Source organism: Coregonus clupeaformis, unplaced genomic scaffold (assembly GCF_020615455.1).
Source record: "Coregonus clupeaformis isolate EN_2021a unplaced genomic scaffold, ASM2061545v1 scaf0235, whole genome shotgun sequence".
Classification (NCBI taxonomy): Eukaryota; Metazoa; Chordata; class Actinopteri; order Salmoniformes; family Salmonidae; genus Coregonus; species Coregonus clupeaformis.
This window is the reverse complement of record NW_025533690.1, coordinates 215782-230599: the sequence shown is the minus strand read 5'-3', so window position 1 is coordinate 230599 and position 14818 is coordinate 215782. Positions and strand designations below refer to the sequence as shown.

General features: G+C 48.3%; 1 protein-coding gene across 1 annotated transcript in view; it reads right to left on the bottom strand.

Annotated features, from left to right (window-relative positions):
• Nucleotides 1–13245, bottom strand: part of LOC121551600 (transmembrane protein 114) — a 52940-nt gene extending 39695 nt beyond the window's left edge. Inside the window, exons 1-2 of the mRNA XM_041864306.1 lie at nucleotides 13012–13245; nucleotides 11182–11259 (exon numbers count right to left, since the gene is read on the bottom strand). Coding sequence (XP_041720240.1) covers nucleotides 11182–11259; nucleotides 13012–13192 — 259 coding nt within the window. The 5' untranslated portion in view covers nucleotides 13193–13245. The remainder of the gene's footprint in view (nucleotides 1–11181; nucleotides 11260–13011) is intronic.
• Between the last annotated feature and the right edge of the window lie 1573 nt (nucleotides 13246–14818).

The following is a 14818-nucleotide window of genomic DNA, read 5'->3' as shown; positions in this document are numbered from 1 at the left end:
GATGGACTATCTCTCTAGTTGAACTAGTTGAATCAGGTGTGATGGACTATCTCTATTTGAACTAGTGGATTCAGGTGTGATGGACTATCTCTCTAGTTGAACTAGTTGAATCAGGTGTGATGGACTATCTCTCTAGTTGAACTAGTTGAATCAGGTGTGATGGACTATCTCTCTATTTGAACTAGTGGATTCAGGTGTGATGGACTATCTCTCTAGTTGAACTAGTTGAATCAGATATGCTCTGGGATATACTACATGGAATAACTGGGGGTCCCCGGGGAGAGGTTTGAAACCCCCTCTTCAATTCTATTGTATCAATGATGGACATATCCATTTCTCAACACCATTTGTCACAGTCCTTTACACTAAGCAGACAGGCATAGCCCCTTAGAAGGAAGAAACCTTGGAGAACCATGACTCAGGTGACGTGGACACCCACCGGGCACAGACGTCAGTTCAACGTCTAGTTTTGGTTGAGTTGTCAACTAACGTGAATTCAACGTGAAATCAACAACAAACATTTTTTTCCCCTTTTCGAAGTTACTAAGAGAGTGCGTCATTACTCCCAGACCCTAGTAACTGCTGTTGCCTAGGGTCTGGGTTTCCAAGACTAGCTAAAATGGGGAAAGAATTGTCTAGGTAGCTAATTTGATTATTCTTACGTACTACTCAAGTTAAAAAGCGTTGGATTGGTGTAAACATGTGCGAGAGAGAGTTTCCTTCATCAATATTTTTTAAGACAGGTTTGCTAAGCCAGTATATTGGACTCTACAGAGTGGTGTTTTGTTAAGCCAGTATATTGAACTCACGAGTCAATCGAGTCAATCTCAAACGCTAGTTGTCGAGTCATTGAGTGCTCCACTGCGCCGTTCGGAAGTCTCTTTATCGAGTGGGCATCCAATTGGCAGAACATCTTCCCATGAATCTTATCATGTTACCTAGCAACAACAGTCACTACTACGCCACCCTCAAATATAATCATAATAAATCAAGATGCACTACATGACCAAGAGTATGTGGACAGCTGCTTGTCGAACGTCTCATTCCAAAATCATGGGCATTAATATGGAGTTGGTCCCCCCTTTGCTGCTATAACAACCTCCACTCTTCTGGGAAGGCTTTCCACTAGATGATGGAACATTGCTGCAGGGACTTGCTTCCATTCAGCCACAAGCGCATTAGTGAGGTCAGAAACTGTTGTTGGGCGATTAGGCATGGCTCGCAGTCGCCATTCCAATTCATCCCCAAGGTGTATGATGGGGTTGAGGTCAGGGCACTGTGCAAGTCAGTCAAGTTCTTCCACACCGATCTCGACAAACCATTTCTGTATGGACCTCTCTTTGTACACAGGGGCATTGTCATGCTGAAACAGAAAAGGGCCTTCCCCAAACTGTTGCCACAAAGTTGGAAGCACAGAACTGTCTAGAATGTCATTGTATGCTGTAGCGTTACGATTTCCCTTCACTGGAACTAAGGGGCCTAGCCGAACCATGAAAAACAGCCCCAGACAATTATTCCTACTCCACCAAACTTTACAGTTGGCACTATGCATTCTGGGAGGCATCCGCCAAACCCAGATTCGTTCCTCAGACTGCAATATGGTGAAGCGTGATTCATCCCAGCAGAGAACGCGTTTCCACTGCTCCAGAGTCCAACGGCGACGAGCTTTACACCACTGCAGCCGACGCTTGGCATTGCGCATGGTGATCTTAGGCATGTGTGCGGCTGCTCGGCCATGGAAACCCATTTCATGAAGCTCCCGACGAATAGTTCTAGTGCTGACGTTGCTTTGGAACTCGGTAGTGAGTGTTGCAACTGAGGACAGACGACCTTTGCGGCCCGTTCTATGAGCTTGTGTGGCCTACCACTTCGCGGCTGAGCTGTTGTTGCTTCTAGACGTTTCCACTTCACAATAACAGCACTTACAGTTGACCGAGGCAGCTCTAGCAGGGCAGACATTTGACCAACTGACTTGTTGGAAAGGTGGCATCCTATGACGGTACCATGTTGAAAGTTACTGAGCTCTTCATTAAGGCCATTCTACTGACAATGTTTGTCTATGGAGATTGCATGGCTGTGTGCTCGATTTTATACACCTGTCAACAACGGGTGTGGCTGTAATAGCCGAATCCACTAATTTGAAGCGGGGGTCCACATACTTTTGAAGTTTAATTTCGAGGATGTCTTAGTCGCTTGATTTTACATCTTGGTAAGGAGTTTCATGTATTTCTGAAGTTTGATCATGTACACAAAAACTGTCCATTATTAGCTTGCTAGCTAAGCCTCAGCCAGTCACTTCATATGAAACGAAAGAGAAGCTAACCAACCAGCTACTGTAACACTAAATGAAATGCTCCTTCCATACGCAAGCTAGCTAGTTAGCTAGCTATTGTAGTAACATTATTTTATCACAATGAAGCAGCAAACAGCCTGCTCTGCCCCGAGTCAGTACAGTATCCAGTCTGCTGATCAGCTGAGAGTTTAGCTGACCCAACGTTACAACGTAGCGATTGGTGCTTTGGAAACAAGCTGAAGTACGGACCGACTGCTGGGAACATGTCTACAACAGCAAGCTGTCAAACTATCCTAAATAAGTAACAAGAGACATGCTGTTTATCAGTGCAGTGCCCAACATCCTCAGCTAGCTAGCTAACATTCCATCCCTGTGTTTGTCAGTGAAGCTAGCTAGCAGCAGGCAGGCTACAACAAGCTAAACCAGTTGATGAAATCACTGGCGACCAATATACTTGCACATATTTTGTGCAGGAGTAGAGATATGTTGTTTAGTTTTTACAACTTTCTCATTCTCTATTGGAGTATGCATCTGTGTGTGACACTCTGGCTCCATGGACTTTATTATTGAGCCAGGGTTGTTCATTTTCCTTGTTTGGGTGTATTTCTATGTTGGGTATTCTGGTTGTTTCATTTCTATGTGTGGTGATTGTTCGTGATTATTCAGGTGACTCCCAATCGGAGGTAACGAGTGACAGCTGTCGGCTCGTTATCTCTGATTGGGAGCCATATTTATACTGTGTGTTTATCTCGTGGGTATTGTGGGTTTTTTGTTCCATGTTTCTGTCAGTGTTACAGAGGACTTCACTATCGTCATTTGTTGTTTTTTGTGGTTGCTTTATTAAATAAAGTCATCATGTTCACTCCACGCGCTGCGTATTGGTCCGCTTCTTCAGACGATCGTGACAGAAAAACCCACCATAGAAGGACCAGCAGCGTGTCCAGGAGCAAGACAGCTGGACATGGGAGGAAGCGCCTGGTAAGGAGCTCGAGAGGCTGGCGATGGCCCAGGTGGGCAAATCGTGGTCCTGGGGAGGACATGCCTCGGGGGCAAGGGACCTTGGGGGAAGATCAAGGCCCTGGCGAGAGAGGAGCAACGGCGTCAGCAGGGCCATCATCGTTGGAAGGACGAGGCAACCCCAAAAAAGTTTTGGGGGGCACATGGCTTGGGCGACTGAGCAGCAGGAGGCTGCCACAAGGCAGATTCAGAAGGCTACCAGGTTAAGGGGGCTGACGGAGGCAGAGAAGGGACGGATTCAGGAGGCTACCAGGTTAAGGGGGTCACTGGCCAAAGTAGGGAAAGGTGATGTAGAGGCACGGCGTGAGAGACTGAGGTGTGTATCCAGTCCGGTCCGGCCCGGTTCCTAATCCCGAGGTACAGCCAGTAGTGTGTGTCCCCAGTACGGTACGGCCTGTTCCGGCCCCTCGCACTAAGTGTACGGTGCGCGTCGCCAGCCCAGCCCGGCCTGTTCCTGAGCCTCACACAGGGCCTACGGTGCGCGTCGCCAGCCCAGCCCGGCCTGTTCCGCCACTCGCACCAGGGATACGGTGCGCTTCGCCAGCCCGGCCCGGCCTGTTCCGGCCACTCGCACCAGGGATACGGTGCGCGTCGCCAGCTCAGCCCGGCCTGTTCCTACCCACGCACCAGGGATACGGTGCGCTCGCCAGCCCGGCCCGGCCTGTTCCCGGCCACTCGCACCAGGGATACGGTGCGCGCCGCCAGCTCAGCCCGGCCTGTTCCTACTCCACGCACCAGGGATACGGTGCGCCACAGCCCGGCCCGGCCTGTTCCGGCCACTCGCACCAGGGATACGGTGCGCGTCGCCAGCCCAGCCCGGCCTGTTCCTACTCCACGCACCAGGGATACGGTGCGCTTCGCCAGCCTGGTACCTCCAGTTCCGGCACCACGCATCAGGCCTACGGTGCGTCCCCAGGGCCAAGCATGCCCTGTTGCTGCTTCCCCGCACTAGCCCTGAGATGCGTGTCCTCAGCCCGGTACCTCCAGTTCCGGCACCACGCATCAGGCCTACGGTGCGTCCCCCAGGGCCAAGCATGCCCTGTTGCTGTTTTCCGCACTAGCCCTGAGATGCGTGTCCTCAGGCCGGTACCTCCAGTTCCGGCACCACGCATCAGGCCTACGGTGCGTCCCCAGGGTCCAGCATGCCCTGTTGCTTCTCCCCGCACTAGCCCTGAGATGCGTGTCCTCGGCCCGGTAACTCCAGTTCCGGCACCACGCACCAGGCCTACGGTGCGCCTCAGACGGCCAGAGTCTGCCGTCTGCCCAACGGGGCCTGAACTGTCCGTCTGCCCAACGCCGTCTGAACTGCCCGTCTGCCCAACGGCGCCTGAACTGCCCGTCTGCCCAACGGCGCCTGAACTGTCCGTCTGCCCAACGCCCGTCTGAACTGCCCGTCTGCCCAACGCCGTCTGAACTGTCCGTCTGCCCAACGCCGTCTGAACTGCCCGTCTGTACTGAGCCTGCGAAGCCGCCCCGTCTGCCATGAGCCTTCAGAGCCGTCCGCCAGACCGGAGCCGCTTAGAGCTCTCCGCCAGACGGGATCAGCCAGAGCCTTCCGCCAGACAGGATCAGCCAGAGCCTTCCGCCAGACAGGATCAGCCAGAGCCTTCCGCCAGACAGGATCAGCCAGAGCCTTCCGCCAGACAGGATCAGCCAGAGCCTTCCGCCAGACAGGATCAGCCAGAGCCTTCCGCCAGACAGGATCAGCCAGAGCCTTCTGCCAGACAGGATCAGCCAGAGCCTTCTGCCAGACAGGATCAGCCAGAGCCTTCCGCCAGACAGGATCAGCCAGAGCCTTCCGCCAGCCAGGATCCGCCAGAGCCGTCCAGCCAGGATCCGCCTGAGCCAGCCAGCCAGGATCCGCCAGCTAGTCAGGTACTGTCCCTTAGCCCGGTGCTGCCCCTTAGTCCGGTGCGCCCCTTAGCCCGGTGCTGCCCCTTAGCCCGGTGCTGCCCCTAGCCCGGTGCTGCCCCTTAGCCCGGGTGCTGCCCCTTAGTCCGGTGCTGCCCCCTTAGTCCGGTGCTGCCTCTAAGTCCGGTGCTGCCCCTTAGTCCGGTGCCGCCCCTTAATCCAGGTGGGTTTAGTTGGGGGGTGGTCATGTGGAGGGGGCTACGGAAGCGGATAGTGACTAAGGTGGGGTGGGGACCACGACCTGGACCAGAACCGCCACCATGGACAGACGCCCACCCAGACCCTCCCCTAGACTGTATGCTGGTGCGCCCGGAGTGCGCACCTTTAGGGGGGTACTGTGACACTCTGGCTCCATGGACTTTATTATTGAGCCAGGGTTGTTCATTTTCCCTTGTTTGGGTGTATTTCTATGTTGGGTATTCTGGTTGTTTCATTTCTATGTGTGGTGATTGTTCGTGATTATTCAGGTGACTCCCAATCGGAGGTAACGAGTGACAGCTGTCGGCTCGATATCTCTGATTGGGAGCCATATTTATACTGTGTGTTTTCTCGTGGGTATTGTGGGTTTTTGTTCCATGTTTCTGTCAGTGTTACAGAGGACTTCACTATCGTCATTTGTTGTTTTTTGTGGTTGCTTTATTAAATAAAGTCATCATGTTCACTCCACGCGCTGCGTATTGGTCCGCTTCTTCAGACGATCGTGACACTGTGTCTGCTGCATGTCCCAGGTATCCAGGTTTCATAGCAAGTTAGTCATGCTACAAGAATGGATTTTGAATGTTGATATAAGTGGCAGTTGGGACGTCGAGTGTGCATTGTCTCAATGCTTCTTTTGGCCAAAACACTAAAACATTTTTTTGTATTTTTTCACCTTTATTTAACCAGGTAAGCTAGTCGAGAACAAGTTCTCATTTACAACTGCGACCTGGCCAAGATAAAGCAAAGCAGTGTGATAAAAACAACAACAACACAGAGTTACATATGGGGTAAACAAAACGTACAGTCAATAACACAATAGAAAATCTATATACAGTGTGTGCAAATGTAGTAAGTTATGGAGGTAAGGCAATAAATAGGCCATAGTGCAAAATAATTACAATTATAATTTAGTATTAACACTGGAGTGATAGATGTGCAGAAGATGATGTGCAAATAGAGATACTGGGGTGCAAATGAGCAAAATAAATAACAATGTAAATAACAATATGGGGATGAGGTAGTTGGATGGGCTAATTACAGATGGGCGCAGTGGTCTAAGGCACTGCATCGCAGTGCTAGCTGTGCCACTAGAGATCCTGGTTCGAATCCAGGCTCTGTCGTAGCCGGCCGCGACCGGGAGACCCATGGGGCGGCGCACAATTGGCCCAGCGTCGTCCAGGGTAGGGGAGGGAATGGCCGGCAGGGAAGTAGCTCAGTTGGTAGAGCATGGCGTTTGCAACGCCAGGGTTGTGGGTTCGATTCCCACGGGGGGCCAGTATGAAAAAAAATACAAAAAATCACGTATGCACTCACTAACTGTAAGTCGCTCTGGATAAGAGCGTCTGCTAAATGACTAAAATGTAAATGTACTACGGTGGGTGTTGCTACGGTGACCAATGAGCTAAGATAAGGCGGGGATTTGCCTAGAAGTGATTTATAGATGACCTGGAGCCAGTGGGTTTGGCGACGAATATGTAGTGAGGGCCAGCCAACGAGAGCATACAGGTCACAAGTGCAGACTCAAGTGATCACTATCGAACACAACAACAAGTGGCCACTCGATAAAGGGTTTAGGGGCCAAGTGTTCAGTTTGAGATTATCTAACACTCGCACTTGACTTTTTTCCCCCTTACTAGCGCTGACTTTGGATTAAATAGATATATTTTCTCACCCATCTACACATAATACCCCATAATGAAAAAGTCAGAACATGTTTTTAAAAGTATTTGCAAATGTATTGAAAATGAAATACAGAAATATCTAATTTACATAAGTATTCACACCCTTGAGTCAATACTTTGTAGAAGCACCTTTGGCAGCGATTACAGCTGTGAGTCTTTCTGGGTAAGTCTCTAAGAGCTTTCCACACCTGGATTGTGCAACATTTTCCCATTATTCTTTTCAAAATTCTTCAAGCTCTGTCAAATTGATTGTTGATCATTGCTAGACAACCATTTTCAGGCCTTGCCATAGCTTTTCAAGTAGATTTAAGTCAAAACTGTAACTCGGCCACTCAGGAACATTCGCTTTCTTCTTTGTAAGCAACTCCAGTGTAGATTTGGCCTTGTGTTTTAGGGTATTTTCATGCTGAAAGGTCAATTCCTCTCACACTGTCCGGTGGAAAGCAGACTGAACCAGGTTTTCCTCTAGGATTTTGCCTGTGCTTAGCTCTATTTCGTTTCTTTTTTTACCCTGAAAAACTCCCCTGTGCTTAACGATTACAAGCATACAGTGGGGAAAAAAAGTATTTAGTCAGCCACCAATTGTGCAAGTTCTCCCATTTAAAAAGATGAGAGAGGCCTGTAATTTTCATCATAGGTACACGTCAACTATGACAGACAAATTGAGATTTTTTTTCTCCAGAAAATCACATTGTAGGATTTTTAATGAATTTATTTGCAAATTATGGTGGAAAATAAGTATTTGGTCACCTACAAACAAGCAAGATTTCTGGCTCTCACAGACCTGTAACTTCTTCTTTAAGAGGCTCCTCTGTCCTCCACTCGTTACCTGTATTAATGGCACCTGTTTGAACTTGTTATCAGTATAAAAGACACCTGTCCACAACCTCAAACAGTCACACTCCAAACTCCACTATGGCCAAGACCAAAGAGCTGTCAAAGGACACCAGAAACAAAATTGTAGACCTGCACCAGGCTGGGAAGACTGAATCTGCAATAGGTAAGCAGCTTGGTTTGAATAAATCAACTGTGGGAGCAATTATTAGGAAATGGAAGACATACAAGACATTGATAATCTCCCTCGATCTGGGGCTCCACGCAAGATCTCACCCCGTGGGGTCAAAATGATCACAAGAACGGTGAGCAAAAATCCCAGAACCACACGGGGGGACCTAGTGAATGACCTGCAGAGAGCTGGGACCAAAGTAACAAAGCCTAACATCAGTAACACACTACGCCGCCAGGGACTCAAATCCTGCAGTGCCAGACGTGTCGCCCTGCTTAAGCCAGTACATGTCCAGGCCCGTCTGAAGTTTGCTAGAGTGCATTTGGATGATCCAGAAGAGGATTGGGAGAATGTCATATGGTCAGATGAAACCAAAATAGAACTTTTTGGTAAAATCTCAACTCGTCGTGTTTGGAGGACAAAGAATGCTGAGTTGCATCCAAAGAACACCATACCTACTGTGAAGCATGGGGGTGGAAACATCATGCTTTGGGGCTGTTTTTCTGCAAAGGGACCAGGACGACTGATCCGTGTAAAGGGAAGAATGAATGGGGCCATGTATCGTGAGATTTTGAGTGAAAACCTCCTTCCATCAGCAAGGGCATTGAAGATGAAACGTGGCTGGGTCTTTCAGCATGACAATGATCCCAAACACACCGCCCGGGCAACGAAGGAGTGGCTTCGTAAGAAGTATTTCAAGGTCCTGGAGTGGCCTAACCAGTCTCCAGATCTCAACCCCATAGAAAATCTTTGGAGGGAGTTGAAAGTCTGTGTTGCCCAGCGACAGCCCCAAAACATCACTGCTCTAGAGGAGATCTGCATGGAGGAATGGGCCAAAATACCAGCAACAGTGTGTGAAAACCTTGTGAAGACTTACAGAAAATGTTTGACCTGTGTCATTGCCAACAAAGGGTATATAACAAAGTATTGAGAAACTTTTGTTGTTGACCAAATACTTATTTTCCACCATAATTTGCAAATAAATTCATTAAAAATCCTACAATGTGATTTTCTGGATTTTTTTTCTTCTCAATTTGTCTGTCATAGTTGACGTGTACCTTTGATGGAAATTACAGGCCTCTCTCATCTTTTTAAGTGGGAGAACTTGCACAATTTGTGGCTGACTAAATACTTTTTTTCCCCACTGTACCCATAACATGATGCAACCACCACTATGCTTGAAAATATGGAGAGTGGGTCAGTAATGTGTTGTATTGGATTTGCCCCAAATAACACTTTGTATTTAGGACCAAAAGTGAATTGCTTTGACACATTTTAGCTATCTTACGATGAATGCACTAACAGTAAGTTGCTCTGGAAAAGAGCGTCTGCTAAAGGACTAAAATGTTGTTTTTTTTTAATCAATAGCAGCCTATACCAAGCACACCTCTGCAGGAGCCTGATTAATGATGCTAAACAACAATCAATATCTCCAACAACCCCTCCTGCTATGCAGAAGCACTGAAAAATAATGAGCAATATAATATACATTTAAGCTGCTATATACAACAAAAAAACAGGTTTTTAGAAATGTTAGCAATTTTTTATAAATAAAAAATACTGAAATATCATATTTACATAAGTATTCAGAACCTTTACTCAGTACTTTGTTGAAGCACCTTTGGCAGCGATTCCAGCCTCAAGTCTTCTTGGGTATGACGCTACAAGCTTGGCACACCTGTATTTGTGGAGTTTCTCCCATTCTTCTCTGCAGATCCTCTCAAGCGCTGTCAGGTTGGATGGGGAGCGTCTGCTGCACAGTTACTTTCAGGTCTCTCCAGAGATGTTCGACCAGGTTCAAGTCCGGACTCTGGCTGGTCCACTCAAGGACATTCAGAGACTTGTCCCGAAGCCACTCCTGCGTTGTCTTGGCTGTGTGCTTAGGGTCGTTGTCCTGTTGGAAGGTGAACCTTCGCTCCAGTCTGAGGTCCTGAGCGCTCTGGAGCAGGTTTTCATCAAGGATCTCGCTGTACTTTGCTCTGTTCATCTTTCCCTCAATCCTGACTAGTCTCCCAGTCCCTGCCTCTGAAAAACATCCCCACAGCTGCCACCACCATGCTTCACCGTAGGGATGGTATTGGTCAGGTGATGAGCAGAGCCTGGTTTCCTCTAGACGTGACGCTTGGCATTCAGGCCAAAGAGTTCAATCTTGGTTTCATCAGACCAGAGAATCTTGTTTCTCATGGTCTGAGAGTCCTTTAGGTGCCTTTTGGCAAACTCCAAGCAGGCTGTCATGTGCCTTTTACTGAGGAGTGGCTTCCGTCTGGCCACTCCACCATAAAGGCCTGATTGGTGGAGTGCTGTAGCGATGGTTGTCCTTCTGGAAGGTTCTCCCATCTCCACAGCGGAACTCTGGAGCTCTGTCAGAGTGACCATCGGGTTCTTGGTCACCTCCCTGACCAAGGCCCTTCTCCCCCGATTGCTCAGTTTGGCCGGGCAGCCAACTCTAGGAAGAGTCTTGGTGGTTCCAAACTTCTTCCATTTAAGAATGATGGAAGCCACTGTTCTTGGGGACCTTCAATGATGCAGACATTTTTTGGTACCCTTCCCCAGATCTGTGCCTCGACACAATCCTGTCTCGGAGCTTTACGGACAATTCCTTCAACCTCATGGCTTGGTTTTTGCTCTGACATGCACTGTCAACTGTGGGACCTTATATAGACAGGTGTGTGCCTTTCCAAATCCTGTCCAATCAATTGAATTTACCACAGGTGGACTCCAATCAAGTCGTAGAAACATCTCAAGGATGATCAATGGAAACACGATGCACCGAAGCTCAATTTCGAGTCTCACAGCAAACGGTCTGAATACTAACGTAAATAAGGTATTTCTGTTTATAATTTTTAATACATTTGCAAAAAATTCTAAAAACCTGTTTTCGCTTTGTCATTATGGGGATGTGTAGATTGATGAGGAAAATTTTTTATTTAATACATTTTAGAATAAGGCTTTCCAAATGCACTGTACCATATAAACATTAAAATGTGGTAATCATTTTTGATGACAATGGTAATGATGAAGAAGATGATGAAGAAGATGATGATAAGTATTTTAGTTCCTGTAATTGTTCTTACTTAAAAGTTGTCTGTAAGAATTTGTGAGGTTTTGTCCGCCTTCAAATGGGTTGACGAATGGCTGACAGAGCTTCTGGGCTGGGAGAGAAGACAGAACACATGGATCAACCAATCACATCTTATAATATCTTCTCTCCCCATCTCCTCCCCCCTCATCTCCTCCCCCTCAACTCTCCCATCTCCTCCCCCCTCATCTCCTCCCCCTCAACTCTCCCATCTCCTCCCCCCTCATCTCCTCCCACCTCATCTCCTCCCCCTCAACTCTCCCATCTCCTCCCCCCTCATCTCTTCTCCCTCAACTCTCCCATCTCCTCCCCCCTCATCTCCTCCCCCTCAACTCTTCCCATCTCCTCCCCCTCATCTCTTCTCCCTCAACTCTCCCATCTCCTCCCCCCTCATCTCTTCTCCCTCAACTCTCCCATCTCCTCCCCCCTCATCTCCTCCCCCTCAACTCTCCCATCTTCTCCCCCTTCATCACCTCCCCCTCAACTCTCCCATCTCCTCCCCCTCATCTCCTCCCACCTCATCTCCTCCCCCTCAACTCTCCCATCTCCTCCCCCCTCATCACCTCCCCCTCAACTCTCCCATCTCCTCCCCTCATCTCCTCCCCCTCAACTCTCGCATCCCCTCCCCCTCATCCCCTCCTCCTCAGCTCTCCCATCTCCTCCCCCCTCATATCCTCCCCCTCAACTCTCCCATCTCCTCCCCCTCATCTCTTCTTCCTCAACTCTCCAATCACATATTTCCTCCCCTCTCAATCCTCTTATCACACCTTTCCTCCCCCTCATCTCCTCCTCCCTCATCTCCTACCCCCTCATCTCCTCCTCCCTCAGCTCCTACCCCCTCATCTCCTCCTCCCTCATCTCCTACCCCCTCATCTACTCCCCCTCATCTCCTCCTCCCTCACCTCCTACCCCGTCATCTCCTACCCCCTCATCTCTCACATATATTTTCACCCCTATCTTCTCATATTTCCTCCCCAGTCCTAGCCTGGATGTCAGTCTGTTTCTAAACACCACAGCAGTCCTAGCCTGGATGTCAGTCTGTTTCTAAACACCACAGCAGTCCTAGCCTGGATGTCAGTCTGTTTCTAAACACCACAGCAGTCCTAGCCAGGATGTCAGTCAGTTTCTAAACATACAGCAATCCCAGCCTGGGTTTTCCACTGTAGTCAATTTCTACTTTGGCCTAATTTGTCAGTGTCATGTCTGTTATGACATCGTTACAACAAAGAGATTGGCTACAGCAGAAAACAGACCTGCCGTCAAACACACTGGCTCCTAAACCCACGCTGCGGTAAAGCAGCGTTCCCCCACCGTGGTCCTGGGGACTGTCAGGGTGTGCCCGTTGTTGTTCCAGCCCAGTACTAATACACCTGTTCCATGTAATCAAGGTCGTTATGATAAGTTAATAAGTTTAATCGGCTGTGTTTAGTGTTGGGCTGGAACAAAACACCTGCACAGGACCAGGACTGAAGAACAGAACAGCAGAGTAAAGGGTTTTATTTGTAAAAGAGACCTGGGTCTCAATAGAATATCTGATAATAGAATATCTTCCATTTAGCTGACACTTTAGCTGGAGCTTATCCAAAGCAACTTACAGCCAGGACCCTGGTAGTACCATGATCTACCAACTGAGCTACAGAGGGTCACACTAAGCCACAGAGGACCAATATCTGACTCCCTGCTAAAATAAAGGTTAAATAAATAAATAAAACATGCCAGAACAAAACACCTGCACATGACCAGGGTTGAAGAACAGCAGAATGAATGGTGTTGAAACAAGGTTACTCCCTGCTGAAATAAAGGTAAATCAAACATGGTGACTTACAGTTACAGGTTCTCCATAGTCCTGAGTGTGAGCTGAGAGAGAGGTTGGAGTTGTTTTCCCTCTGAGAGACATCTATGAGGTACCAGTAGTCTGTCCCTATAGCCACCCCCAGCAACGCAAAGCTGGACACTCCACACACAGCTACAAACACTGCCAGAGCACCCAGAGTCAGCCTCACCATACCGAGAAGAGGAGAGGAGAGCAAGAGTGAGAAGGAGAGAGAAACAGAGAGAGTGATAGACGTGTTGAGGCAAATAAGAGAGAGAAAGAAAGAGAGGTACAGAGCATGAGAGAGGGAGAAAGGGAAATGAAGAGAAACACAGAGAGAGGGAGAGAGGACAAAAAGAGAGGGGGGGTAAAAGAGGGAGGAGGAAGAGAGAGGGAACGAGAGAGAAGAGAGTGAAAGTCAGAAGAGAGAGAGCGAGAGAGGAAGATGAACATTGAAAAAGTGTGTTGAAGCAATAGAGAGAGTATCAGAGAGAGAGAGAGAGAAACAGCGAGAGAGAGAGTATCAGAGAGAGAGAGAGAGAGAGAAACAGAGAGAGAGAGCGTATCAGAGAGAGAGAGAGAGGAACAGCAAGAGAGAGAGTATCAGCGAGAGAGAGAGGATCCGAGAGAGAGAGGAACAGAGAGAGAGAGTATCAGAGAGAGAGGAACACAGAGAGAGAGTATCAGAGAGCGAGAGAGGAACAGAGAGAGAGAGACTATCAGAGAGAGAGAGATGAATAGAGAGAGAGAGAGGAACAGAGAGAGTATCAGAGAGAGAGAGAGGAACAGAGAGCGAGAGAGTATCAGAAAGAGAGAGAGGAACACAGAGAGAGAGAGTATCAGAGAGAGAGAGAGTATCAGAGAGAGAGAGAGGAATAGAGAGAGGAACAGAGAGAGTATCAGAGAGAGAGAGAGGAACAGAGAGAGAGAGTATCAGAGAGAGAGAGAGAGAGAGAGAGAACAGAGAGAGAGAGTATCAGAGAGAGAGAGAGAGAGGAACACAGAGAGAGAGAGTATCAGAGATAGATAGAGAGTATCAGAGAGAGAGAGAGTATCAGAGAGTGAGAGAGAGGAACAGAGAGAGTATCAGAGAGAGAGAGAGGAACAGAGAGAGTATCAGAAAGAGAGAGAGGAACGGAGAGAGAGAGTATCAGAGAGAGAGAGAGAGAGAGGAACAGAGAGAGAGAGTATCAGAGAGAAAGAGAGAGGAACAGAGAGAGAGAGAGAGAGAGAGAGAGAGAATATCAGAGAGAGAGTATCAGAGAGAGAGAGAGTATCAGAGAGAGAGAGAGAGGAACAGAGAGAGCAAGTATCAAAGAGAGAGAGAGAGAGAGAGTATCAGAGAGAGAGAGAGAGAGGAACAGAGAGAGAGACAGTATCAGAGAGAGAGAGAGGAACAGAGAGAGAGAGAATCAGAGAGAGAAAAAGAGAGAGAGAGAGTATCAGAGAGAGAGAGAGGAACAGAGAGAGAGAGAGGAACCGAGAGAGTATCAGAGAGAGAGAGGAACAGAGAGAGAGAGTATCAGAGAGAGAGAGAGAGAGAGAGAGAGAGAGGAATTGAGAGAGAGAGAGTATCAGAGAGAGAGAGGGTAACAGAGAGAGAGAGAGTATCAGAGAGAGAGAGAGGAACAGAGAGAGAGGATCAGAGAGAGAGAGAGAGAGAGAGAGGATCAGAGAGAGAGAGAGTATCAGAGAGAGAGAGAGTATCAGAGAGAGAGAGAGAGGAACAGAGAGAATATCAGAGAGAGAGAGAGGAACAGAGAGAGTATCAGAGAGAGAGAGAGGAACAAAGAGAGAGAGAGTATCAGAGAGAGAGAGA